Source organism: Rhinocladiella mackenziei (genome assembly GCF_000835555.1).
Source record: "Rhinocladiella mackenziei CBS 650.93 unplaced genomic scaffold supercont1.4, whole genome shotgun sequence".
Lineage (NCBI taxonomy): Eukaryota > Fungi > Ascomycota > Eurotiomycetes > Chaetothyriales > Herpotrichiellaceae > Rhinocladiella > Rhinocladiella mackenziei.
In genome coordinates, this window is record NW_013550601.1 from 3,556,483 (window position 1) to 3,582,653 (window position 26,171).

General features: G+C 49.5%; 11 protein-coding genes across 11 annotated transcripts; 6 read left to right on the forward strand and 5 right to left on the reverse strand.

Moving 5' to 3' along the window:
* Positions 1–638: 638 nt before the first annotated feature.
* On the forward strand, positions 639–2,952 carry Z518_06391 (uncharacterized protein; the record flags this gene model as incomplete). Its single annotated transcript, XM_013417201.1, has 3 exons — positions 639–1,863; positions 1,916–2,274; positions 2,575–2,952. The coding sequence occupies 3 exons, from the start codon at positions 639–641 to the stop codon at positions 2,950–2,952; spliced, it is 1,962 nt and encodes a 653-aa protein (XP_013272655.1).
* A 745-nt stretch (positions 2,953–3,697) lies between these two features.
* On the reverse strand, positions 3,698–4,601 carry Z518_06392 (prohibitin-1; the record flags this gene model as incomplete). Its single annotated transcript, XM_013417202.1, has 2 exons — positions 3,698–4,222; positions 4,275–4,601. The coding sequence occupies 2 exons, from the start codon at positions 4,599–4,601 to the stop codon at positions 3,698–3,700; spliced, it is 852 nt and encodes a 283-aa protein (XP_013272656.1).
* Positions 4,602–4,930: 329 nt separating this feature from the next.
* On the forward strand, positions 4,931–5,522 carry Z518_06393 (uncharacterized protein; the record flags this gene model as incomplete). The annotated part of the gene is made up of 4 exons (XM_013417203.1): positions 4,931–5,007; positions 5,086–5,111; positions 5,232–5,409; positions 5,468–5,522. 4 exons carry the CDS (start codon positions 4,931–4,933, stop codon positions 5,520–5,522), a joined length of 336 nt encoding a protein of 111 aa, XP_013272657.1.
* Positions 5,523–5,877: 355 nt separating this feature from the next.
* Positions 5,878–6,423, reverse strand: Z518_06394 (uncharacterized protein; the record flags this gene model as incomplete). Its single annotated transcript, XM_013417204.1, has 2 exons — positions 5,878–5,997; positions 6,076–6,423. 2 exons carry the CDS (start codon positions 6,421–6,423, stop codon positions 5,878–5,880), a joined length of 468 nt encoding a protein of 155 aa, XP_013272658.1.
* Positions 6,424–7,466: 1,043 nt separating this feature from the next.
* Positions 7,467–9,258, reverse strand: Z518_06395 (uncharacterized protein; the record flags this gene model as incomplete). Its single annotated transcript, XM_013417205.1, has 3 exons — positions 7,467–7,722; positions 7,941–9,110; positions 9,158–9,258. The coding sequence occupies 3 exons, from the start codon at positions 9,256–9,258 to the stop codon at positions 7,467–7,469; spliced, it is 1,527 nt and encodes a 508-aa protein (XP_013272659.1).
* Positions 9,259–10,211: 953 nt separating this feature from the next.
* On the forward strand, positions 10,212–11,921 carry Z518_06396 (uncharacterized protein; the record flags this gene model as incomplete). The annotated part of the gene is made up of 1 exon (XM_013417206.1): positions 10,212–11,921. The coding sequence occupies one exon, from the start codon at positions 10,212–10,214 to the stop codon at positions 11,919–11,921; it is 1,710 nt and encodes a 569-aa protein (XP_013272660.1).
* A 616-nt stretch (positions 11,922–12,537) lies between these two features.
* Positions 12,538–14,234, forward strand: Z518_06397 (uncharacterized protein; the record flags this gene model as incomplete). The annotated part of the gene is made up of 3 exons (XM_013417207.1): positions 12,538–12,673; positions 12,734–13,404; positions 13,464–14,234. 3 exons carry the CDS (start codon positions 12,538–12,540, stop codon positions 14,232–14,234), a joined length of 1,578 nt encoding a protein of 525 aa, XP_013272661.1.
* A 197-nt stretch (positions 14,235–14,431) lies between these two features.
* Z518_06398 (uncharacterized protein) lies at positions 14,432–15,838 on the reverse strand (the record flags this gene model as incomplete). The annotated part of the gene is made up of 1 exon (XM_013417208.1): positions 14,432–15,838. The coding sequence occupies one exon, from the start codon at positions 15,836–15,838 to the stop codon at positions 14,432–14,434; it is 1,407 nt and encodes a 468-aa protein (XP_013272662.1).
* Positions 15,839–16,875: 1,037 nt separating this feature from the next.
* Positions 16,876–18,078, forward strand: Z518_06399 (uncharacterized protein; the record flags this gene model as incomplete). The annotated part of the gene is made up of 1 exon (XM_013417209.1): positions 16,876–18,078. The coding sequence occupies one exon, from the start codon at positions 16,876–16,878 to the stop codon at positions 18,076–18,078; it is 1,203 nt and encodes a 400-aa protein (XP_013272663.1).
* A 3,232-nt stretch (positions 18,079–21,310) lies between these two features.
* On the forward strand, positions 21,311–22,245 carry Z518_06400 (uncharacterized protein; the record flags this gene model as incomplete). The annotated part of the gene is made up of 2 exons (XM_013417210.1): positions 21,311–21,390; positions 21,441–22,245. The coding sequence occupies 2 exons, from the start codon at positions 21,311–21,313 to the stop codon at positions 22,243–22,245; spliced, it is 885 nt and encodes a 294-aa protein (XP_013272664.1).
* A 577-nt stretch (positions 22,246–22,822) lies between these two features.
* On the reverse strand, positions 22,823–25,753 carry Z518_06401 (uncharacterized protein; the record flags this gene model as incomplete). The annotated part of the gene is made up of 2 exons (XM_013417211.1): positions 22,823–22,907; positions 22,971–25,753. The coding sequence occupies 2 exons, from the start codon at positions 25,751–25,753 to the stop codon at positions 22,823–22,825; spliced, it is 2,868 nt and encodes a 955-aa protein (XP_013272665.1).
* Positions 25,754–26,171: the final 418 nt, after the last annotated feature.

The following is a 26,171-nucleotide window of genomic DNA, read 5'->3' on the forward strand; positions in this document are numbered from 1 at the left end:
AGGCCGTTCCCGGCATGATCACCTCACAAGGCTACGTACAACGTCATCTAGCATTTCGCGCTACCCAAGACCTTCACGGCCCCATCAAGAGCTTCCTTCGCTCTAATTTCCCAGCCTTGACGGGTACAATGACCAGGATAAACAAAAGCTAGAACCGCCTTGGTTCCAACGATCCCTTCCCGCACAACTTCGCCGGTAAGCAGCCTCTCTGCCCTGGAGTGGAACAAACGTACGCCACATATCCAAATTCGCATTCTCTAGCCTCACCATCACGCAAAGGCCTACCGGGACCTGGCTTACCTCCTCCCAAAAGCACTAACCAGCATATACCTGCAATCTTATCCGCATTGTGAATATGGGGTCACCTCAAGGTTTGTATATCATCTCTCCACCTGCTAGGGATTTTTTTTGTGTACATCTTTCATTGCGCTTCAACAACTCTCTTTTTGCTCCCTAGGTCACATTCGTTTATCGGCTCGAGAGTCGGAGACACTCGCCGTTCGTTCTTTATTTTTTTGTGCGATTGTATCGTACATCCAATCCCTTTGTCAAGACGTTCTTTCGTGGATCGTTTCCGAACCCTCAACCTCCCAATTTTCCGCCTCAAGTCAGCCTCGCTGCTCGCATAGCATATCGAAATGTCTATCTTTCTCACTGCGGGCTTCGTGGTCGCACTGGCCGCGGCTCCTGTCTCAGCATTCTGGCGACTGCCATGCAAATCCCCCATTGTCGTCGAACGCGCCGATCCCATCGTCAGCCCCGGCCAGGTGTCTAACCATGTGCACACAATCATGGGAGGGAATGGATTTGATTTCACTATGGATTACAATTCTACTCAGAGATCCACTTGCTCTTCTTGTACGGTGATTGGGGATAACAGCAACTATTGGACCCCAACCTTGTATTTCCGTCATCAAGACGGAACTTTCGAAAGTGTTCCTCAAATCGGTGGTGCTACCGTCTATTACTTGCAACGAAAGGGTGACGGTGAAACTCTCAAAGCGTTCCCTCCAGGCTTTCGCATGGTAGCGGGCAATCCATTCAAGCGAACGGGTGGTGACGACTTCGCCACTCAAGCCATCAGCTACAACTGTCTCGACTACAACGGTCCTGCGAAGCCGGAGACTCCTATGTTCCCCAACTACAATTGCCCCGATGGCCTTCGAGCTCAAGTCTTCTTCCCCTCCTGCTGGAACGGCAAGGATTTGGATTCATCCGACCACATGTCCCACATGTCCTATCCTGCAAGCTCCTATAATTCCGGACCGTGCCCTGCCGATTTTCCAGTCCACCTGGTTTCCATCTTCTACGAAATTATTTGGGACACCAACAAATTCGTCGACCAATGGTATGGAGACAGTCAGCCTTTCGTCTGGTCCCAGGGTGACCCAACCGGCTATGGTGGCCATGGTGATTTTGTTATGGGTTGGGACGAAGACCTCCTCCAACAAGCTGTCGACCAATGCACCAACGACAGTGGCCGTGTTGAGGACTGCCCTGTGTTCGACCTCATCCCTGATTCCCAGGCTGAAGGCTGCAGAATCGCCCCTGAAGTGGATGAGCTTGTTACTGGCGTTCTCTCCGACTTGCCTGGCTGCAATCCTGTTCAGCCCGGCCCCACTGCCACGCCTCAAACTGGTTGTGGCGCCACCACTGAAATCACCCCATCAACGGACACTTTCTTCACTGACCTTACCAGCAAGGGTTGGTCATACACCGGCTGCGGCACCGACAACTACTATAACCGTATCCTCACCAGTGCCAGCGAGGCCAATGACCAAATGACCAATGAGGCCTGCGTTGCTTTCTGTGAGAGCAAAGGTTTCTCGGTTGCAGGTACTGAATACTCCAGAGAATGCTACTGTAGGTCAAATTTCCGGTTGAATGAAGATATAGGAGGCTGACTGGTGCCTAGGCGGCAATTCCATCCCATCAAGTGGCATGCCCATCCCTGGAGTCGTTGGAAACTGCCAGATGACATGCAGCGGCGACGACTCTGAATTCTGCGGCGGTTCAGGAACCATTTCACTCTATCAAAAGTGCTCGGGTGACTCGTGCACGAATGCCGAATTCGGTGTTACTCCTGTTGCGTCGGCTCCTGCTTCGTCATCTGTTCCAGCGTCTTCACCTGCGCCCTCCTCTTCCGCTCCGGCATCTTCGTCTGCTCCCGCCGTTGAATCTCCTACTACTCTCGCGACAGTGACAACTTCCAAGGCAGCGACTATGTTTACAATGACCACGGACGTGAGCACTCAACCCGTCACCACTACTTCGGTAAATAAATTCTTCATATGACTCTTTCGATCCCTCGGATACAGATTCAAGCTCTCCTTCGTCTGATCCAATGTCAGGTGATTCAGGCGCAGCGGTGGCATCTAGTACACCCTCAACGTCAGCTTCTACCTCTCTTCGCCTTCTCTATCCTCATTCCTCTACTCCTGCCTCAGTATCAAACTGACGCAACCCCTCACTTCCTTCCCTCCCCAAAATCTTCTCATAATTTTCCCTCTTCGGTCCCTTAAAAATCTTGAATAAGAAAGGAAAATTCTAACGATCTCACCTTGCTGTGCCTAGCCACCGACACCAACGTCCGCAAACCCATCCTGGTCCTATAGTGGCTGCTTTGTCGATACAGTCACCCCACGCACGCTCCCCGAATGGTCGAATTTCAATGGCCCTAACATGTCCAACGATGCTTGTGTCTCGTTCTGTGATGGTCGCGGCTTCTCCGTTGCGGGCACAGAATATGCAGGTCAATGTTTCTGCGGTGACGACATCTCCAGTACGCAAGTCGATGAGGCACAATGCAACATGGCTTGCACGGGCGCTGGAGATGAAATGTGCGGCGGTCCCAGTGTCTTGAACGTCTGGAAGAAATCTGCCGGAACTAAGTTGATGAAGAGGCATTTGAGACACGTCGGTGGGCATGGCAGGAAACTGATCAATTATTAACTGATCTCGTTTATTGCCTTTTCGTCGACTGATGTGAAGGGTTCGTGTCTTCTCTCATCCTCTATTTCTCCGCGTACATCTTGAACGATTCCGGACCAAAAAGTTCATTGGTTTCAGCGAGATATGGGCATCCTACAGCACTGCCGGGGAGCAAGCCGTGGTTTTGGGTCACAATTCTGTTTCTGCTTCGATTCTAGGTCTTCGGGTTCTACACTACCTTTTTATATCTGCATGCGGCAACGCAGCCTCCAATATGCGTTGTGGCAATTGTTCTCAAACCACCAAACTAAACGGGTCGGACGATGAGATTGATAGATTTGGCTTGATACCATACCAATTGCCTTTCTTCTCGCTATTTCTTCCTTGTTTCTTCCATGGTTAGATGTAGGTAGAGCACGATTGACCTCTTTGTTAACTTCCCTGACCAGCGCGGGGACGCGAGAAAAAGGTAGCTGATTGACAAGACCAAGTGTTGACAACTCACGATCTGTCTGCCTGGAGATCCCAAACTGATTGGAAGAAACAGTTATTACAGCCTTTCCTCCAAAATGAGCATTCGTGGTGGAAAGTAGAGATTTCCGTCCAATTTAGGATCGCTATGTAATGCTACAATGGACAGTCAATACCATGAATAGTAGGGGTGTTCATATCAGTACAAGCCTGTGGCGGCATGGTTGCTTCGGATTGAAGCTGTTTTTAATGAACCACAGGATTGGTTCTCAGCAATTCTTTGTTGATTCCCGGATCATGCTCGCAATCCAAGCAGCAATCCAGTATTCTTTCCCTTTCCATTTTCTCCGTCTCCGCCACCCGGCAGATACGTGACATTTGGATTCGTCGATAGTGTTTGGGCAATTTCTTTGCTAGCTTCGATTCTTCTAATCTGAATCAATCCATCCCCGGCCTTAGCCACGGCCTTACTGATGATGTCGGCTGATTCTGCTTCTCCCTCAGCGCGAATGACGTTGGCTTGTCTCTCTTGTTCGGCCTTTTCGACAATAAATCTTGCTCGCTCGGCATCTTGTTGAGCAATTTGTTTCTGTTCAACGGCTCTAGTGAATTCTCGACCGAAGGTCATATGTGTGATGGATACATCCTCCAAGGCGATGTTGAATTCCTGCGCTCGTCGCAAGAGGTCTGTTCGGATTCTTTGGGACACAGCTTCCCTCTGGGTAATCAACTCTGCCGCATCAAATTGGGCGACGATGGCTTTGAGGACTTCGTTGCCGATCGAGGGGAGTACTCTCTCATCGTAATCTTGACCGAGTGACTATGGCTAAAGTTAGAAAGGCTTTCCGCAACACAACTGTCCGCTGGCTTACCTGATAGATTTTTGGCAGTTTCTGCACCTCGGGTCTATGTAAGACTCTGAGAGTGAGAGTGACCATTTGCAAGTCTTTACTTCCGGTAGTAGTGCTGATGTTTCTAGGCTTTGTCCGTACATCATAGATGATGGCCTTTTGTAACCAAGGGATCAAGAAATGTGTTCCTTCATTGACAACTTGTTCTTGGACACCGGTAAGCCGATCGAAGATGACTGCTCTCGTTCCACCCTTGACATCGTACATAGCAGCCTGGCCAACCGAGACTGCCACGAAGACAGGGATGGCCAGCCTTGAGATGGCATTGAGAATGCTCGGCGCAGACATGGTCGGCAGCAGTCAACTCGGAAAATAAAGGAGAACAATGGAACAGCGGGAGATTGATTGACTGCTTCCGAGGCTGCTATTGTGTAGCTCCTCATGACATCCGCAGCGGCAGGTTCAGCGCCAAGCCAACGCGAACGGTCTTTTGATCCCCTATACGCATCATACGTCGATTCAAACCTTCCAGAAACACATTTCTGTTTCTGCGAACCAAATGCAACTGCAGCTCCCTTCGACATCAATCGCAGCTTCTCGATCCTTCAGATCTTTGACAACGAACCGCCTCCCACAACAGACAAATCAGACAAGGTTTCCCCAGAGCTTTGTTCAAGATGCGTCCGACACCAGCTTTGCGAATGTCCGTTACCCGGGCCTTACGAGCCAGCGGTCCCGACCCAAAGAATGGAGTGTATGTACAACCTCTCCGTTGTCTTCCATAACAGATATCCTATGCTACAGTTCAAATGTTGACAAGATTTTCAACTAGGTACCTGGGCCCCTGGGGTAATTTTGGTATGACACCTCTTTTCACCATTCATTTTTCGTGATCCGACCTCGTCCATCGACCCAAACGCATCTGACTAAAAGAAACCTTCGGGGTGGATATTCAGCTAACAAGTTACTCGTGGATAGGCACCCCGAAACAAAAAGGCATTGTTACATACTCGCTGTCACCCAACCGACAAGATCCTTTGGCCGGTGCCTTCAAAGCAGCCATTTTCAATACCTACCGCCGCTCTGCCAGCCAAATTGGTTACTGGCTTCCTCCTTTCGTTATCGCCTACTTGATCATGCAATGGGCTACAGAGAGGTGCGTTCAGATTTCCGTCATGCAGCATTTTATTCTAGGAGACTGACGTGAGGGACAGAAATGAATACCTCAACTCAAAGCCTGGCCGAATGGAATTTGCCGAAGAAGAGTAAGGTTGCGGAAGATTATATACCTCGGATGGTTGCGGCATTGTACATAAAACCACAATACAGCGAAATTTGAACACGAGAGTTTTGTTATTCAGAACATGGTGGGAATCGGAAGTGCCCCTCCTCGGTTTTCCTTTTTATTGGGGGGGGGCTTTTTTTTTTTTTTTAGGTAATAACCATCTTGCCGGAAGCCCGACCCATTGGCGGTCTGTCTCAAACGCCATGCAAGGTGCTGGGTTGACAATACACGCGTAAATCATGAGAACTATGAACTAGGCCAACAATGCGGGAGAGTGATCATCTCGGCTCGGTCCCAGCGTTTATGCAAAACGTAGACAGTTGCAGGACCAGACGGTCGTTATCCAGGACCAATTCGTGGCATGTCATGATGTTCGCTGAGGCTGCTAAGATAGCGATTGAGCTCCTCGACTCGCTCTTTGTGTGTTTTGACGCCTTCTCGCTTGAGTCGTTCCTCCAGCTGCATGATAGTTCGCATTAGCGCCACAAATTCATGAGAAGACGACAGCCATGAATTCTGAAGAAAGATAAAACTCACCCTCTTCCGTCTCTGCTCTTCATACCGTTTCTCTGCTTCCGTCTTGACGACTTCCCTCTCTTCGTCCTCTTCAATCCCAGCACCAGAACCGACTACTTCTCCGTCCACAAGGCCCATTTTTCGTCTTTCTTCCTTGGCAATTTTCACATCTTCATATTCGAATTTCCTGAGCACGACGGATTTATCTTTAAAGGTGTCTTCCTCGGCTGCAGAGGCCGCAGATCCAGGTCCATCGTCTGTCTCTTTGGGCTTGGACTTTTTCTTTTTCTTCTTGTCCACTTTTGAGTCTTTCACGCCTTTGAGTTTCAGCTTACCAGAGCCGATGGAGGCATAGTCGCCTGGCGCCATCTTAAAACGGTGTTATTAAATTCGAAATGGAGAGACAATCAGGTACACTCGGTTTGGACTCTTGGAAAATGCCAAGAGTAATATCTCGCCATTCCATTTTGGGACGAGGACATTGCCGCCTTGTCGGCCAGGCTGAGATTCTCGCTACCCCCTTATTAGCCAACTTCGAAGAGACATTCAGTTAAGGTGCAAGTACATACCGAACACCAACACGACCACTACAAGCCACCCTATCTCCTGCTTCCGCACTGGTGAGACATTTACACGACTCCAAGATTACCATACGCGGTTCTGGAGCGCGAAAACCGGAAACAGGCCGTCGGCTTTCATTCTCGCCAGTACACCGCAAACTATTCCCTCCTGGATATGCCAATGGCTCTCTAAGTTTGTGATCCCTGCAGACTCTGAATGGTCCCAGGAAGACTGGACTGGGGTCCCCGCATCTCCACAATCCTCAAGGACGGGTCACGCGTTTGGTGTCTTGTGAATCCATGAATGCTCGGGTATCCCGTCGAGATCTGCCATTTTCTAGTCAGCTTTCCGGCTTTCGCACTATTGACGATTGACCGACTCCCGAACCGAGCGACGGACCAGTGACATCGTGTCATGACCGAGAAGTCTAGGGATGTATTCATTACACACCTCAAATATTCAAGTCCGTTTGGTACGTAGTCAAGCCTGGTGGAACAAGCAACTGTTGGAACAACGGGAACGGGAATAGAGGTACCCCATGTGGCCAAGGAGATCTCAGATGCTGCGGTTCGAGATAATCCTGTGCTGAACAAATCCGAGCGGCATTTAGTGAGTTCAAGCTCGTCGAGCTCGAAGCTATCTACCTTTGTGCTCTGCTCCCAACAACACTAGTCTCTCGTTTAGATAGTGCCTGGGGTTAGTCTTATTTCTAGGATGTGGCTTCTCCCTCAGAGTTCAACCACTTGTCAAGGTTTTGGATCGTATCTCAGATATAGCTTCCGTCCAAGTTTTGCGAGAAACTCCAATCATCCTGAAATCCATGCCACAAATCAAAAGCCCAAGGGTCAAAATCATTCATCGGCGATTCTTGTTGACCGTCCAATATTCAGATTATTCTCTGCTGTTGCGGTCGTGGAGCAATGAGCTTCTAATCGAACTTGTGGGTGCCTGTCGAGCGGAACATTGCGCGAAGCGCGGTAATCTGCCGTGACATCCGTATCTCTCTGATCAAGACTTCTCAACGCTGGGGGCATTGTTTCAAGACGTGGGACATTACCAATTCCCCGCCCAGACGTCAAAGTCGTCGATGGGCTCGCGTAGTCAGTGCTATCGTCAATGAATTCAGTTTTGACGAATGAGGCTGTGGATAGCTAACCTCTGCCCTACATCTGCTTCATCACCGGCTGAAGAAGACTCAGGTTCGCTGCCGTCCAGCGGATCTGTGCAACTGACACCCCTTGTATGAACGGAACTGGAGACTCGAACAATCATGTCTTCCATGGCAGCAATAAGAGTTTTTTGCTGGTGCCGAGGCAGGGACAAACCTCTTCACAACTGCCACACACAGTCCAGCTCGAGTGATGGCAAAATCGAGTTCGAGACTGTCATTTCTTTTGAGGAAGAGTACAAGCCGTGCAGCATGGTATGCAACAACGGCGGTGTCAAATTCCAGAAAAACCTGGCCAATGCACTTCTGATCAACATCCGCGAGAATATCAATGATTGCGTTGGCATGGATCCAGCATTGAAAGGCTCCATTGGCAAGGAAAGTCGATTCAATATGCTGCAAAACGTGGGCCGGTGCGGCGTCTCTGTATCCGGGCAGGAATAAACGGTACAGATCGCAACGACATTGATGCCAGGAAAGATGGACCATAAGATAACGAGCTAGCCATCGAATACCCACATAGTTTCCCAGCTCTGGTGGTGAGTATGTTGTCACTCGCTTACTCTCAGTTTCCATATCATTGATTTCTTGTTCCAGCTGCTCAAAGCGTACGAGGAAATCGGATGCATGCAGCTTTTCTTGGGCCGTCTGCCGCGAAAACTTCATAATGTTTCTGCGCATGAATGTAGATCGAATATATAGAGCATAGAGCCCAAGATTTTTCGTGTTGCGAGCATTCCCTGGACGAACTGGCTCGGTCTCAACAGGACTTGGTGAAGCCAAATCGTTCTCACGACAAGGAAGCTGTAAGTGTATTGCTTCAATGGGACATAATTCAAACTCTGGCAGCCCAATACTAAAAAGTCCATCAAGCATCGAGAATGTCCAGACCAGCCTTCGACGAATTTCCTGGGCGAGAAAGCTCAGATCTGACCGTGCATAATTGAGACGCAGCCCCGTTGCACCTCGTGCGGCCAGAGCAGCAAGCATGAAGGCTCTTTGAAATGCACCAGTATGGATATGATAACGAACCACCAGAAGAAGAGCTTGAAGTTTGAGCACGGATGGGTTTTCCAATTGTTGCCACACCATATCCTCCACTCTTTGGATCCATCTTGAGCTCAGCAGGGGAAAGAATTTCACCAAATTCAGGTGAACAGCTGTGATCACACAGATGGCCAGCGTGAGGCATTCATCCAAAGTGCCTTCGGCATGCCTCTGTGAAATGGATGATTCGTGCAGGAATGCGTACGATGGAAGTGGATAGAGGGTGGAAAAGTAAGACCGGATCAGTTCTTGTGCCTCAAACTTGGACGGAAGAAGAGGCCTAAAAACACGTCAATCAATATTCCTGGTAAGAGAGATTCTCCTCACGAGCCAGGGGTTTCAATAACGGCTGGGATCTGGCTTTCGATTCTATTCACGCTGGTGTTGTTTGAATGCTGCCTTTGTTCCTGCCGTGTACGGAGCTCCATAGCTTGGTACTTTGTAATGGGCTCTTGGTGGCCGTACGCATGCAGTGAAGTGCGAGGGCGTCTTTTTGAAATGGCATAATTGCAGATCTTTCCTCTTCGACTACAATTCGAGCACTGAGGCCATTCGCCCGAGCATTTCGACTTCTGGGCTTGACATTCAGTACATGCTTGAGGACCACGTCGACGTTCCAGTTGCCCGGTTAAAGCCGCAGATGTGGAACGATGCTGTTCCTCGAACGAGCAGTCGAAATGCAAACGCTTGCAAGGCACACAAGGTCCTGGTCTACCATTGCAACGAACCTGGAGTTGGGATTAGAGCTGGCCCTGATACATGCCATTATCTGACTATTCCTGACCTTGCGCAGTCTACAGGTGACGCATGTGTTGTTGTAAATCCTCACCCTATTTTTTTTCATGTCTTTTAATCATACATGCCTCCAGAACAGGGTCGAGTGCCGAGCCTGAACGAACAAACACCCAGGGAATGAAATTACTCGAACGAAGAGTCGGTAATGATGACTAGGAAAGGGCTATCGAAACAGTAGTATTCAACGGGAATACGACGGCCGAGAGAAGAGTAAGATTTTACAGACAGTTGATCAGATCCCACGGCCCACGCTTCAAGACAGCCACGATGGCTATCAAAGCGGCATGTCTCTCGGGTGGATCAACAGCCGACATCCGGCATCCGAACCGATAGCCTGGCCATTTTTCTCATCTGCCAGACTTCTGCCAGGAGTTGAGAGGCCAGATGAATGCAGACTTCATGGGGCGCACCTTTTCAGTCAAAGTTTCAATCACACACGAGATTGATGGAGCCTTCAAGCCGAAATTTGAGCAGAAATCCCTCAGGGAATTGCACTACTAAAGAATCCGACAAAGTCTCAAGACGACAATCCCCTTTGTGTCCAGTTGACCATTGACGTTTTAAATCCCTAGATTTGACTTGAGTCATGGCGGCCGCAAAGAGACCGAATTTCCTTGTCATCGTGGCCGATGACCTCGGCTTCAGCGACACTTCGCCGTTTGGCGGCGAGATAGACACGCCACATCTGATGAAGATGGCCATGGAGGGCCTTCGGCTAACCAATTTTCACACAGCCGCATCATGTTCTCCCACTAGAGCGATGCTGCTTTCAGGCACCGATGCTCACATTGCCGGCCTGGGAGCAATGGCTGAACGAATGAAGAGATTTCCTCATCTCTTCGAAAACAGGCCCGGCTATGAAGGTTATCTGAATTATCGAGTAACTGCAATGCCAGAGATCCTCCAGGATAATGGTTACCATACAATCATGTCAGGGAAATGGCATCTCGGCCTGACAAAAGATGTCGCACCCTGCTCCCGGGGATTTACCAAAGTCCTTGCCACCCTCCCTGGTGCTGGCAACCACTTCAATCACGAACCTCAACTCTATGATACAACAGAGAAACCACGTGCTCTACTGAAGGGCAAAGGCCTCTGGATGGAGCATGACGACTTTATTGATGGCCTGGGCGACCTTCCCAAGGACTTCTATTCTTCTAACACATTCACGGATTACTTTCTCAAATACATGTCTGATCGAACGGATGAAGAAAAAGAAAAGCCTTTTTTCGGCTATCTCGCCTTTACTGCTCCGCACTGGCCACTTCAAGCGCCAGCAGAGTCCGTGAAGAAATATAACGGCTGCTACGACGATGGGCCTCTCGGACTTCGCGAGCGTCGACTCAAATCGCTTATCAACAACGGCCTCGTTCCCAGTGATGTTGAGCCCGCCCCGTTACACTATCTCAATACAACACCGTGGGCTGATCTCGATGAGCACGAAAAAGCCAAGTCTTGTCGTGCTATGGAAATATTCGCTGCCATGGTTGACCTGATCGATGTTAACATCGGGCGTGTTCTTGAGCATCTTAAGTCAACCGACGAACTCGACAATACTCTCATGATCTTCATGTCCGACAACGGAGCCGAAGGGCAGTTGCTAGAGGCGATCCCCATTCTGGCTGGTGCCACGTTATCAGATGTGATCAAGAAGTATTATGACAATTCCCTCGACAACATGGGCAACCACAACTCCTTCGTCTGGTACGGACCGCAGTGGGCTAGTGCCGCAACAGCACCTTGCAGGGCGGCCAAATCGTATACTACTGAAGGTGGAATCAGGTGTCCATGCATCGTCAGATATCCCCCAGGTGTGCAAGAACAAAGAAAAGGAGGGATCGACAACACGTTCACGACCGTCATGGATTTGTTACCAACAATGCTCGACCTGGCTGGAATAAAGCATCCTGCACCCGCATTCCGCGGCCGCGAAGTTGCTCCCCTTCGTGGTAAGACTTGGGTGCCACTTTTGTCCGCCGCTACCAACAATTCTGTCTCTATCTACAGCAGCGAAAGGGACATCGTGGGTTGGGAACAGCTCGGTATCGCCGCAGTACGGCTTGGACACTGGAAGGCGCTCTTCCTACCTCCTCCACGTGGACCTGGAAAATGGGAACTCTATGACTTGAGCAAAGACTTGGGCGAGGTGAACGATTTGTCTGAGAAGATGCCAGAGAAACTAGCGGAGATGATAGGACATTATGAGACGTATTTCCAAGAGACCGGCATGTTTGATGCGTATGAGATGTTTCAGAGCGAGCTGGCAAAGGAAAACAAGAGAGGGAAATTCTGGTGATGGCCCGGTGACAATACCCTATGCCATAGATCCCGCATAAAAAGGATCATAACGTAGATATTCCCCTATATGGAACGGTAGAGTTGAAAATTGCACGGAGTTGACATTCGAAATTGATTCGCGTCAATCTAATGACTCCTGTCCATGTATTCAACCCATCGGCCCCACTTACATCACAGTCTGAATGTATCATTTGTGGAATGTCATCCAACGTCCCCCAACTCCAAGTTCTCTAATTCCTAATTCTGATCCAACCGACTACCGTCGGATATCAACCGATATCCTGACAAAACACTGTTACGATGGAGCCCATTTTCCCAGACCAGGTTCTCCAGTAATGATTCTGCGGTGCATTTGTGTCTACGCCAACAACACCATGCTAGGAGTTCCGCATTCAGGTTGTTCCTCAACACAGTTCCGACGTGATAAGGCTTACTTCTCACGGGAAATGTGTCTTCTCCGCATCTCTTCGGGAAGTTCGTGTTCTCAATCCTGATAGTCGAAGTTATATATGCGGTCGAAGATCATGATCGAATAGCTGAGGACTTACCCGTTGTGCAGTCAGATTTCTTTTTGCAACTTCCTTGTCATCTCTATCAGGTGTAAATTTAGTCCAATGGCAAACTTCAAAGACCTTATACTCTTACGAGACTGTAGTTGGCGTCTGCTGGTAGCCTTGGTCGTTATCAATGTCTCTGTGTTCAGTTATGGCTGGGACAATTCCATCTACTCTACCGTCCAAGCCATGAACAGTCAGTTCCACCTCTAAGGACTCTTGTCAGGACCTTCTTTGAACTAATCGAGCACTTCAGGTTTTCAAAAGAAGTTTGGAAGCTATGATGACACCAGGCACAAATGGGATTTCACTGCCAGCGACCTCGCTATTCTCAATTCCATGGGTCTTCCCGCCAAGTCCGTGGGCGCCGTGCTGGGATATATCTTTTCCGAGTTCATGGGTCGAAGAATATCTTACATTGCTATGCAAACCGTTGCTATTGCAGGTACGGCGGTCAGCGATGCTGCTACTTCATACGGCCAGATCCTAGCAGGCCGTATGCTGGTTCAATGTATGGTAGGATGGGACAATTACCTGGCACCTATGTTCATTGCGGAGATCGTTCCTCCTCAAATTCGTGGGGCCATGGTGGTTGTCTGCGTCTTTATGCACGTCTTCGGCTCGTTTCTCTGCACTATCGTCACCAACGGAACCAAGAACTACCCCGGTGATGCTTCATGGCAGGATCCAGTCCTCAGCGGTTTTGCTTTCCCGGCTTTCACAATCTTGTTTTGCTGGCTTATTCCAGAGAGCCCACGTTGGCTGGTTCGAAAAGGTAAGAAGGGGCGGGCGGTCAGGTGGCTGAATACACTCAATGGATCCAAACCTGGGTACGGCGCCGAGCAAGAGGCGACTCTACTTCAAGCTGCCATTGACAGGGACATGGAAATGAAGGGTCGCTGGATAGATCTTCTCAAGGGCGTAAATGTGGCAAGATAAGTTTTCATCCATATGATGCATCGCTCATACACTGACCCAAGTCCTAGCGCCGGACTATGATTGCCGTCGTTTCAGGAGCCTTCAATCAATTAACAGGCCAATCCTTTGTCTCTCAATACGGTGCCATCTTTGTGAAGAGCTTCAACCGCATGGACCCCTTCGTGTACAGAGTCATCTCAGCCGCCATCACCTGCGCCGGTCCCATTGTTGTCTTCACCTGTGTCGATATCGTTGGCCGTCGGCCGATCTACTCTGTAGCTGGTTCTATCGCGACTGGCCTTCTCCTCGCAATCGGTGCACTTGGAACGGGTCATGTCACAGGACAACGAGCAGACGCAATCATCGCTTGCAGCGCTCCATTCGCTATGTTCTACATCATGTCGTTTGGATCCATTGCCGCCATCACTGGCGCGGAGGTACCTCATCTTCGCCTTCGAGACAAAACCTCGTTCTTGGTGTATTTCACACACTTTGTCTGCGACTTTCTGGTCACCTTCACCTATCCATACCTCTTCGATGCGGAACGTGCAAATCTGGGAGCCAAGGTCGGCTTCATCTACGGTACTTTTGGTGTCTTGGCTATCGTGTGGGCATTTTTCCATCTTCCAGAATTAACTGGTAGGTCTCTGGAGGAGGTCGATGAGATGTTCGAGGAGAGAGTCCCTGTGAGGAAGTTCAAGACGTGGAAGTCAAGCAATGCCCACACCATGGTCACGGATTTGGAAACACAGGTTGATCACAGCAGGGACTCTGATATTGAACAAGCGGAGAGCAAGAATAGCGCTACATTGCATGTTGAGGACAAGGACTCGCGATGAACGAAGCAGCACCCAGACCAGCACAAATGCTCCGTGGAGGCCGAGTCTTTCCGCGGTAGGCCTAGTGAGACTTTCGACAGCGAAATGTCCACGCGTGTTTTAGCAAGCATCCGAAACATAAATGAAGAAAGGGACGGGTAAGCCGTCTATAGGGAGCACGACTCAGAATGGCCCATCGGTGTAAATTTTGGATTCTCTCAGATATGCGGGATGAAGTACGTCCAATCTACATTGACATATGCAGTCCCTTTCATATTCCTCAGCTCCGCAAAGGCTTCTCCAATCAAATATAACCTGGCGACACCATAAATGATGGCTAGGGGAGCAATTGTCGCGAACTCCCAAGGCAGGGGCAATTGTGTAGCTTCTCTTTTCAACGTCGCTTTCCGTTGGGCAACGCGCCTCTTGTGCGCCGCTAATGCTTTCCGGTTGAAAAGGTACAGGTATATTGTTTTCCATCGCCCTAGACGCGCCCAAGATGCCGTTGTCTCGAAGATCCAGAAGGCGACTGTTATGCCAAAGAGCAGCAGCGAGCAAATGCGCCAGAGAAGGCGCTCGATGCGGCTGGGAAAGTCGAAGCTCCAGCCCGCCACGTGGATCGCTGTGAAAAGCAACGTGGCAAAGCACAAAAAGTACTCTTGTGTGCCATATGGGTTCATCGGAAATCTATCATTCGGGATCCGTTGAATAGGTCGTTCGGGAGGTATCACTGGCATCTTCATAAAGGGCTGCACGTTGACTGAGTATCCAGGTCCATTTTCATCGATGAAATCGAGAGGCGTGAGGCGCCAGGGCCTGTTGAGGGTAATTTCGGCAAGGGAGTGGGAAGAGTAGATGGGAACGGCCGTTGAAACATCTGCAGGCTTGTGGAGCCAGACAAAGGAGGTCATGAGAGAGCAAACGACAATCGCCAGCGCATTTAATTCTAGTGTTGTGATCGTTAGACCTTGGATAGCACGAGCGATACACTGGAGTATCAAGTAGCCGATTTGAAAGGCAGTAATGACTTTGGTGAAGGTGTCTTGCTTGGACTTGTCCCAAACCTCTTTGTGAGTGATAGCGGGGTAATCGACGAATTGGTTCCTGACGAGCCAATGCAATTGCGTCGCGTTCAGTGGGAATGGTTTGCTATCTCGGATATGAAGGATGAAACCACCCATGTCAGCAAAGAAGGCCTGGCGCATATGCCAGCTTTCGTAGCCAGAGGCGCGGAAAGCTTCGACCGAGTGTTTAGCTCGACTCCATTGGCCCGCAGCGTATGTGAGAGGGAACTCTGGACCTAGAACCCCAAGGACCATCCACAAGAGGCGGCGACGAAATCTCTTCGTATAGCTGTCTGTCGGCGCTGGAACGTTCAGACACAGCATGCTGTACGTGCTGATGAAGATGGTGACTAGGCTTGTCCAAAGAATGTCGAATGTTCCTCGGAAGGTAGATTGATGTACCCATCGTCTTACCCTGACTGACGGAGTGAATTCTTGTGTGGCGGCTGCGTTGCTACAAGATCTTGTATTCGTTGTGTCGGAAGTGTCATTGTACGCCTGACATAGTGCCCCAGAGACGGTCAAAAAGAGGACCATTCGAAACTGCCACAGCCTTGTCATCTTTTCTTGGAGATCGTATGTTGGACCTGGCCGCGTTGCACATTGGCGATTGTAGAGGTTGGTAACAAGATTTTGATCTGTAGAATGGACGACAGACACCTTGAAAGGTGATTGGCAAAAGTATACAGCGGCATACGTGGGAGAGTGGAGAGTAAAAATCGAGGGGGTTAACGCTGTGGCCTCGAGCTAACCGCTCATCCTTGATGTTGCGACCATGGGGCCGAAACAATTGAAACCTTGTCCAGGATAGAGAGTCGACTGTTTACGGCAACATGAAGGCTCCTGATACAACGAGACTTGCCGGGATGAGGTTTTGTGCCAAAGAGAACGTGCCCAACATCGCGAGCCGCAATTCCAGCGTTTGGGGGTCGGAAAGACAAGGCCGGTTTTTGATCAAGAGCGGTAGCGTGGCATAAAGAGATGTCATAACGGGAGTGTTTTTGGATTTACCACTTGCCGAAAGGAAAGTCGTTCTGAATAATGGGAAGTTTAGATCCATGTAGGATCCTATCTTGAACCTGCGGCTCGCATCGTTCCATCGCGCCTATTCTTGCATTTAGTCGACACCACGAAACAATCAGGGTATCGCCAATCCGTCTCAGGCTTTGAATTCTGTCGCCAGGTAGAAAGAAGATCAGTGTTAAAGAGCTTTGATATGAAGGAAAAAGGAAGTGTGACCAGACGCTGTGTTGTTGTAGCGGCGTGACGAGAATGTATGAGCTGACTGAACTTAATTGCCGGGGTGGTCGCTTTACCTACAGTAAGTATCATTTCGTAAATGAAAGGTAGCCTAGTGTCAGCCAGAGTTCCTGGCAGAAAGTCCGCCCCCAGCTGAGCGGGGCCAACCAAACGCGGTACTCCTGCCATCTCGGCTGCCAGTGAACGCGGTTGTTTAAACGCCTGGCTGAAACGACCCTCCACAGCGATCTATCAAAACTTGATGCACGGGATAGAAAGTCATGTAGCCATTCCCTCGTGCCTCTCTTTCTTCCCTCCATGTCCACAACTCAGAGCCCGCAGTCATAATCGAGGCCAACATGCCGTCCATGTTCATCCTCTTGAAACCCTTCCTGATCACCGTCATCGCGGGCACCGGCCTTTACTTCAGCTTTCTCGGCCTTCTCACAATTCCTTGGCTGCAAGACCATGTAATATACCTGCACCGTGTAACCTTGACCTGGTTCCAGGATGTCAACGTGCCAGAGCAATGGGGCTTTCTCCGGAATCAAGTCACGCCTTTTTACCTCAACACGCCCGACGGTGAAACCTTGCACGCATGGCATATACTCCCGCTGGAGATTTACCGCAAGAATGAGAAGGCGCTGAGGGATGAAGCTGCTGGCTTGTGCTATGATGTAAAGAAAAGATTATCATTCAGGCTCCTGAAAGACGACCCAAGCGCACGATTGGTGATATACTTTCATGGAGCCGCAGGGACGTTGGCATCAGGCTGGCGGCCGCAGAGCTATCGTGCTATCTCAGCCGCCGCCTCTAACGTTCACATTCTTGCGATCGACTACCGTGGCTTCGGCACCAGCACTGGATGGCCCTCCGAAGCTGGTCTTTTAACGGACGCTCTCACCCTCGCTGACTTTGCAATCAACACTGCAGGCATCCCATCTGACCGGATTGTCATCTTTGCCCAATCTCTAGGCACCGGGGTTGGCATATCTCTTGCGCACCGTCTAGCTCTTCAATCGCCATCTACGCTCTTTGCAGGCATGGTTCTCGTGGCGCCATTCGCAGACATACCACTCTTGACTAGGACGTACAGCGTTGCTGGTATAATTCCGCTTCTGTCGCCTGTAGCTGTTTGGCCGACGGCGTTGGCCTTTTTGAATCGATTCATCACTACCAGATTCCCATCGAAAGATAAATTGGCGGCCCTCATTCGGCACTGCGAATCTCTCAAGCTGGCAGAGAGAGGCAACAAATACGATATTACCCTCGTTCACGCAGAAGATGACTACGACATCCCCTGGGTTCATTCTGAGATTCTGTTTTGGCACGCCGTGAATGCCACACGAGATCCTGGGGCTAGCATGAGTTTTGATGATTTAGAGACAGAAAAGAACAGGCTGAAGACTAATCTTGGGGCTGGTGGGTGGGAGGTGGAGTGGAAAGGCCTAACCGGAGTGGTCAGAGAACAGATTGTGAAGCATGGGCTGCATGACCGAATCATGAGTTATCCCATTGTTAGTCTTGCAATCGCAAAAGCATTTCATAGTCAGAGAGGCTAGAATTCAAAGCAGACGGGAACCGTTATAAATCTCCAAACTGTCGCCCCATAGGTAAGATAGGGGGCATTTGTTGGATGGACTAGCCCCCCTGCATTATGTCCTGAGGGTGCTCTTTGCCGCAACCATTTTCTTGATCAAGGCTCTGGTTATGACCCAAAAATGGCCCCCCGAGGTCAATCAAAATGACCTGGATTACACTCATATCTTTAACCCTTTCCTGAAAGGGTCTTGTGGTTCTCATCAAGTCGGTTGGTTTCTATTCGGAGCCGGATTTTCATAAGTCGGACGTCACCCCAATTGTTGGCGACATCAACACCGGTGAACGTTTTTGCCATTAAATTGGAGAATTCTATGAATCTTCGGTCATTAATCCTTATCAGGCCGTTCGAGCGGAGGACGAAGAAGGTCACGAAGAGCCAAATTAGATGGGGAGTTGCTGCCAACATCGAAGATTGCTTCCACAACCGAGCCATAGTTAGTATTCGGTATATGAATGATGTGTAGAGAGACCAATGATGGAGTTGACTTACTTTTCCTTGCAAGCGCGATAATCTATGACCGGCAGCTGTGCCCACGGCTCCAATGCCGAGTATACATGTGATTGCACCTGCCGGAATCGAAAGGACTTCTGTTGCACGACAACCCGCTCCGACATGGCTGAATGCTGTGTCCTCCACTTTCTTAGAGGTTTGCGACAAAGGTACACAATGCGCTTCATCACAGTGTTCAGGTGTTGAACGGTCCTTGGATTGTCATCACCGGATATAGTGGCTTGTTCTACGGCAGGATATGTTACCGTAATAGCAAAGGTGATGAAGTACCATTCACATGCTTCATGGCATCGACGGCTTGTGCAGCTGCTTCTATGAACGGCCTCTGAGCTTGATCCATCTGCTTATCCACTAGCTGCGGGTCGAATTTCTTGAGCTGGTCTGTCACCTACATGAGTTGATGGTAAACGATGGATCAAAGGCCGATAGTGGTTCCTTCCGTGGTTCTACGTACAACCATGTCGGTCCACAAGCCAAAGTGGCACGCATTTCTCAAGGCAGAGAACAACAGGTTCGCAATTTTGCTCAGATCTTCCCTTGGCCCTAGAAATGCCCTGATCATATGTGATCATACTCTCCAGGGCATCCAGATGAGGCGTGAACTAGATAAGGAACTCTGTCAAGCACAACAAGGCATGTAATCTGCGAACGCAGTTAAACAAGGGCTGCAGCTAAGGAAGTGAAAAGCCGCTTCAGCTTACGGGCCCTGAATCCACTTCATTCCATTCCGTGCCATGAAGTTCCCTTTGGCGGAATTCAGTTCTTGAAACACGATGTTGTCTTTCGACCGTTCAAAGAGCCCTATGTAAAAGGCTGTCCCGAAATCGATTTCGGCGTGGCTCAACTGTTCGTTGCGAAAAGGTTTGAATCCCACGGCGTATTCATTGTGGATACAAGAAAGATCCAAGCGTGCAGAGGGTTCCAGTAGCATGTCGCACAGGCTTTTGATGGCGACGAATTGGCTTGGGTCACCATTTCTGAGCGCGCTGTGTTTTAGATGGATCTACTGGTAAGGAGCCATTGTATATCGTGTTAATGAGCTAGAGTTGGAAAAAGAATGGCATACATACCTCAAGTTTCACTCTTTTGCGCCCTCTCGATCCACAGATCTGCAAGATCAGGGAAAATCTTGAGCTTGTTGAACACACAAAGATGCCAGGCTCTCATTGATGGCATCGGCCAGCAGTGTTTCAACAATATCTGACTCGGGCTGCCAAACCTTAAGACGAACATAAAGTAGAGCTTGAGACACCACGCTGCCATCGGACAGATCTTACTGCGAGTCGTACCCGGACGGTGGCGTGGAGATATGTGGTACATTCTGACCCGTTGGCACAATCGTGGGATGCAATGCCTACACCATTCACAAGGATCGTTCCGTATTTGGAGACGACGCTAATATTTGGCGACCAAAACGCTAGTTTTAGTTCTAACCCCGAAGATGTACGTCGGATGGACACTCTTTCTTCACTTTGGGCCCGGACCGCGTGTCTGTATTGGCAAGAACATCATCACGTTTGAAGTGACGAAAACAAAATGGGCTTGATGTCATATTCAAGTGGAAGTCTCAGGAAGATCTTTTAAACTAGAGTCTCGTGGTTGGCTGATGCGATGACCAGGAATATTTGTTTCGTTCTCTGAAGTGAAAAGGATCCAGGTGGTTTGGAGACATGTTTTGCTTCAAAATATTATGGTTCCAGTGATCTGGCCACGTCAGCAATTGCCCGCAAGCTTGAAGCCTTTCTTCTCTGTTTGCATCGACTGACAATCTCTCTTTTGCTCGATGGGGAGACCTTTTGGGAGCTCTAGAGCTTGATACCTATTTCCTCACCACTATTGGCGGCGGCATCAAACTCTCTATTCTCAACATTTCCTGCCGTTTCCTGTTTCAGGGAGGAGTGCATCAGCAGACGTGCGTGCACAAATATCGATATCACTGTTTCTTTGCGCTCTCTGCTCACGGACAGATCAAGAACCGTCCCGGCGCAGAGGGAAAGGCTGCAAAAATTTGCGACGTGGGCGCTGTAGCACAGATGGATTTCTAAGTTATGCTGTGTATCCGCATCCCCCTCATGCGGAAGAGTGGATCATTCATAACGGCGCAGTATGCGTCCACAGCTCATATCTCTTTCAGAGCATCCGCAATACACATTTTCGGGGCCTACGCTATCGTACGTACACTCTTTCCCCTTAGTTGCTCTGTCCTTTCATACGTCCAGTACAAACTGGACATCTGAATTCCTTCAATTCAGCAAGTCCTCATTGCTGTGTCTCTGCCTGTTCCGCCTATAAGTACTTTGTCAATTGCTAAGGCACGACGCTGCCACTCCTGTGGTATTGAACAGCTACGTGACCGAAAAAGGCCATTCTACCCCGCTACAGTAGAGGAGTTCCTGATTCTCAATCTATATGTAGAACTGCTGCAGCAGCTCGTTACTATTGGTATGGTCCGCATTGCGGTAGTTAAGGTGTTTTTGAGCAGCTGGTCCTAGTGCTCCGCGTTACCGACAGAACTTGTTGGAGGCTCCACTGCTGGGCATCCCAAGTTGAACTTTACCTTCAGCTTCAATGTGATTTCAAGGCTTCCACGACAAATTTTCGGCAGAATCTAATCTCTTCCTCGGGGCCCGTCTTTCTTGCAGAGTCCTCCTCCCAGAGCCGATCGTCAGCTTTCGACCATCATGTGTCGCATTTGCGGCCGCATGATAAAATGCATCTTTGACTCGATGCCTTCACGGGTGCCCTCCGCAGTTACGAAAAGGTCAAGATCTTCCACTCTGGCGTGTTGTATTTACTAAATCTCGCAAGCAGAGCTCCAGAGGCAGCAGATCAAACGCAATCTCACCATGTGTCATCTCGCAGCCTCGTCCGGAGTGCATTGAATATTTCACCTCGGCCTGTCACACAACCACCCACTTTCCTTCTCCCATTCCGTGCGAAGCTACATCAAGCAACAGCTCAGCAATCCGCGAGCCCGACCTCTCAATTCCACAATACTCAACCTGAGATCCCTCCAACCTCCCTCCAAACCGCAGACGAAAATCCCGTCGCAGCCGCTGAATCCATCAAGATATCCAAACTCCCTTCGACGAGTCAGTCTCTTCCCCGCCCGCTGGTCCTCTCCAGATCCCTACAAGAACTCCTACCAAAACTCACCCTGCAAAAACCGCACTATATCGTCGCACATGTCCATCGATTTCCTTACCTCCTTACCGAAGGTGACATGCTCCGACTACCATTCCACATGAAGAATGTGTCCCCCGGTGATATTTTGCGCTTCAACCGTGCCAGCATCCTTGGATCACGCGACTACACATTGAAAGCGGGCATGGACAACACCGAGTCCTATGACCGTAAGCGTACCGGCGAACCGAACTATATTGACGAGCGGCTATTCGAGTGCCGTATGCGCGTGTTGGGTCTGGAAACGGGTCCGATGATGAATAAAGAGAAGAAGAAGCGCAGGAATAGGCATCGAAAGATCGTCCATAGTAAACACAAGTATACAGTGTTAAGGGTTATGCAGATAAAGATTAAGAATCTGGAGGAGTTGAAGAGGGAAAAGGGCACACTTTTGCTAGAGTCGCCAGATACTCCTGCCGGAGAGGTGCAATAGGAAGAAAATTGTAAAAAGGGGGATTGTATGATTACACTCGAGAATTATGTCTCCGGATGCATCGAAAGAGACTGGATACACATTTCTTTTTCTTTTTTCTGTTCCAATCTAGCATTCTCTAGAAATCTTCCGAAAGCGGGCGACCTGTGAAAAACAATTTCAAGCCTAGATGACGACGTGATGTGAAAGGAAGAAAATATAGTATTACACCTTTGCTCAACAATGCTGCTTAATGTTTTCAGGGACTGGAGCTCCGTACAATCGCGCCATTCCTCTTCCTCCAGTCACGGTACAACTCCTTATCGCCTCCCACCGGGTATGCACAATTATGTCATTTACCAACTTGACCTGAGCGAAGAAGACGAAGGCGAAGACGAAGAAGAAGAGGAAGAAAGATCATAAAATTTCGTAAAGTTACATACATAGATTAACCATTCCCCAACTCCGACGGCGGCCACCCAATTGCTTCTGTTTGATCGGGATGTCAAGAATCGTACGCGCATTCAATTCAATGTCAAAGAGACCACGGTGTTGTGCTTGGATGTTTTCCCCCTCCCTCGTCTTTTCATGTCTTGTATTATCTCATTTCAAATGCCGGAAACATCATGCGATCACGGAGGTTAATTTTGAACTCGAAAATGCCTTCTTCGGAACCTGCGTAGCTGCATCCATGAATTAGCAAAACGTTGGGTTTCGGATTTATGAACAACGAGGTCTGAACTTACAGAAATTGACCGTCGGGACTAAATCCAATCCCAGCTGTCCCGGGCCCCATCTCCCTAACCGCATCCGCTGCCGTTACTGGTGATTGCCCAACTGCATTGGAGGTGCTCCCACCTGAAAGGGACGAAGCACCAGCTAAAACTCGGTGTAAACTAGATCCAGGCATCCAGTTGCCATTCCCGTCTAGAGAACGGTTTCCAGACAAGCCGGATAAGAACATCATCCGTGCAAGTCGCATATCTGAATCTGGTACACGACCTGAAAGCTCGGAGATTCGACTCTCAACTCGTGACTCGCGGACTGGGTTCATAGCCATTTGAGAGCGGCGACCAGTGCTTCGGTGGTCATCTGAACGTGTTGAGTCAGAGTTATTGCTCGTTTCGTTATTCGTGGCATCGGTAGTATTGTTTGTTGATCTGCCCTGCCGATTTCCCTCGTCATTTCGTCTTCGGTCGCCATCTTCCGCGCTGATTTCTCTGCGAATGGCATTTTCGAGTGCTTGGATGTCTGATGTTGCCAATGCAACACGGGATTCTGCTCGGCGAACTTGTCGCTGCAGATTTTCAATGTGTGCCAATCGCTGCGATCTGGACTCGGTATAATCCGTGAGGATATTGGACGCGTTGTCCGAGGTTTCCGAAGAACGAAGGTTCATGGTGGGCAGAGTGCTTGTCTGAGCGGAAGTGGACTCAGAGTTGGTCGGATGCGTATTCGGAGTTGACTCCGTCCCAGAATCTCCACCCAGCAATCGATCACGTTCCAGTGCAAGTCTTCTGGAATAGTCAGTCCCAAGTCTCAGCTCACTTTGTAGCTCTTGTGATCGCTGTTGAAGGAATTGTTGCTCGTTCGCCAAGGGCCGTTGTAGAAGCCGCTCAACAGAAGCCTCAACACGAGAATTTGATTCTCTTGCTGCGGCTTGAAGATGATCTAATTGCGTGGAATTTTCCATGAGTAGTCGCTGTTGATTGTCGAGTTGTCTCCGAAGCAGAGTTGACAATTGTCGTTCGTCCGCCAATTGGCGCTCCAGTTGATTCGCCAGTTGTCTTTCAGCTTCCAATGCAGCCTCAATACGGGCGAGATTCACGCGATTACTGTTGTCTGATTCACGTGCCGTTTCCAGGGCTGACTGGATGACATGCCAAGGATCAGAAGGGGGAATATTGGACGATTGGAGTTGTGGATTTGATCTCGTAGATGGAGTCAGGTCGTTTGTTGACATGACAGGGATCTCATCGTCATCACTAATACGACCGGGAGATGCCGACAGTCTAGTCCTCTGACTTTCGTTAGGGTCAAGATATCGACTGCCGTTCGCACTTGACTCGGACAAGACTACGGAGGTCCTTCTTCTTGGTTGATGAGACCGAGCACCACTGGATCGAGATCCGGGATTCAATAGTTGGACATCATACCGTCGGCTGGCATCCGAAAATATCATAGACCCTCTCAAACGCGGCGAAGACGAGTAATTGATACTATACGGTCGTGTGGTGAGGTGTTCGACATTGTCCATGGTAGTTTCAAGCGCTTCGATGACCGATCGCTCCCGGGCGTCGAGATCCAAGCTTTGATGATAAGTCAACAAATCCTGTCTATTGTGTCGCGCCCCGGACTCCGTTGGAAGGTCATCAATGCTCAATTCACCATCCCTGTCTCGAGAGGACAGCCCCCGGATTGTTCTTAGTCGTGCAAGATGCTGTTGTTTTAAGCGTTCCTTGATTCCCAGGTTGCGATATGCCACGGGTGTACCATCGTCAAGTTCTACCATCTCAGCCTTTTGCTGATCAAGCTCAAGAACCTGCCTTCGGACAAAATATCTCCTGACATCTGCCAAACCAATTCTCCCGTGGTCTTCGGCCCAAGCTAGGATATCCCACGGCGCCGGAGAAAATGCCATAGCTCTCACACAGCCCCATAGAGTTGGTCGAGAAGATTTGAAATTGCATAGAATGGATTTCTCGGCCGGCTCATCGGTATCCAGAAGTCGTTGCATATCGAAGACGGTAATAGAACCACCTTGAGAAGAGGCCGCACATAAGTGTCCCGAGGGTGAGAATGCAACAGCAAAGCTGAAATCGTCGTAGACAGGATCTCCTGTCGGTACCGTAGGTTCAGCCATGAGTTGCCAATCATACTTGGCATACCTTCCCGAAGATCCGTCAATAAGGTCCAAGTCCTCGTCCGGGCGCCGTCGATAAAAGTACACCTTATCAGAGTCACCAACTGCTGCGATGATGGTGGAATCCGGGGACATTGCGGCAAAATTCATCGGGACTGGATGGGCCAGTGTCGTCAAGACCTGGCGTTGTGCAAGCGAGTAAATCTTGACGGACTTATCGTTGTTACTGATCAAGACGACGGGTTCATCTGGTGTTTTCCCATCGTTGGCCACGGTGTGTATGTTCATTGAGTTCACGATTTCTCCTCCCAGGAGATCGATCACCAGGTCGTGACCGAAGCAGGTTGGACGGCCATGTTCATCCTTCTCCACCTCGATGAATGCACAATCTCCATTGACCTCTCCTCCTACACAAACCCAGCCCAAATCTGCAGCAAGGCATCTTGCTTCAAAGGGTATGGTCGCTATGAGGGAATTTTGTTGAGTTGCAAGGTCGAGGACAAAAATATCATGATTGGTCACGTAGTAAATGAGGTCGCCCTCCGAGGTGCTGATGAAGTGTCGAAGTTGATGGTGAGGCACATGTATCTCGGTAGGATAGAATTTATGAGGTGTCGCAAGCCCTTGTGTAGGTGTGAGGCATAATTCGTGTTTAGGAACAATCATTTCGCGAAGGCCTGGGGGTCTAGGAAGTGAGGCGCATCTCTGAGCTGCGGAGATACCGGACGGGGAGCGTATGAGGCGAGGAAGAGCATGGATCGGGCAGATTTTGTTTTTTTTTTGTTTTTTTTTGGTCGCGGTCAATTGGGAGGGGGGACCGAAGAAGCAAATAGTAATAGAAGAAGGTGGCTTTTGCTGAAGGGTAGGAATGAGGATGGAAGGCCGGGTGAGCGAGTGTTGTGAGGTTTTCTTTGACGTCAATTAGTTGACTTGCGGGTTTTTGGAGGCAAGATTGACGGATTACCTACAACCACCAAGGAACGAGTTGCTTAGCCCGGGAGTGGTACAAAATGCCCCATAGGAACTGTGAAATATTGGTGCGTTGGAGATCCGGACTCTGTAACTGGGGGCAATCTGTAATCGA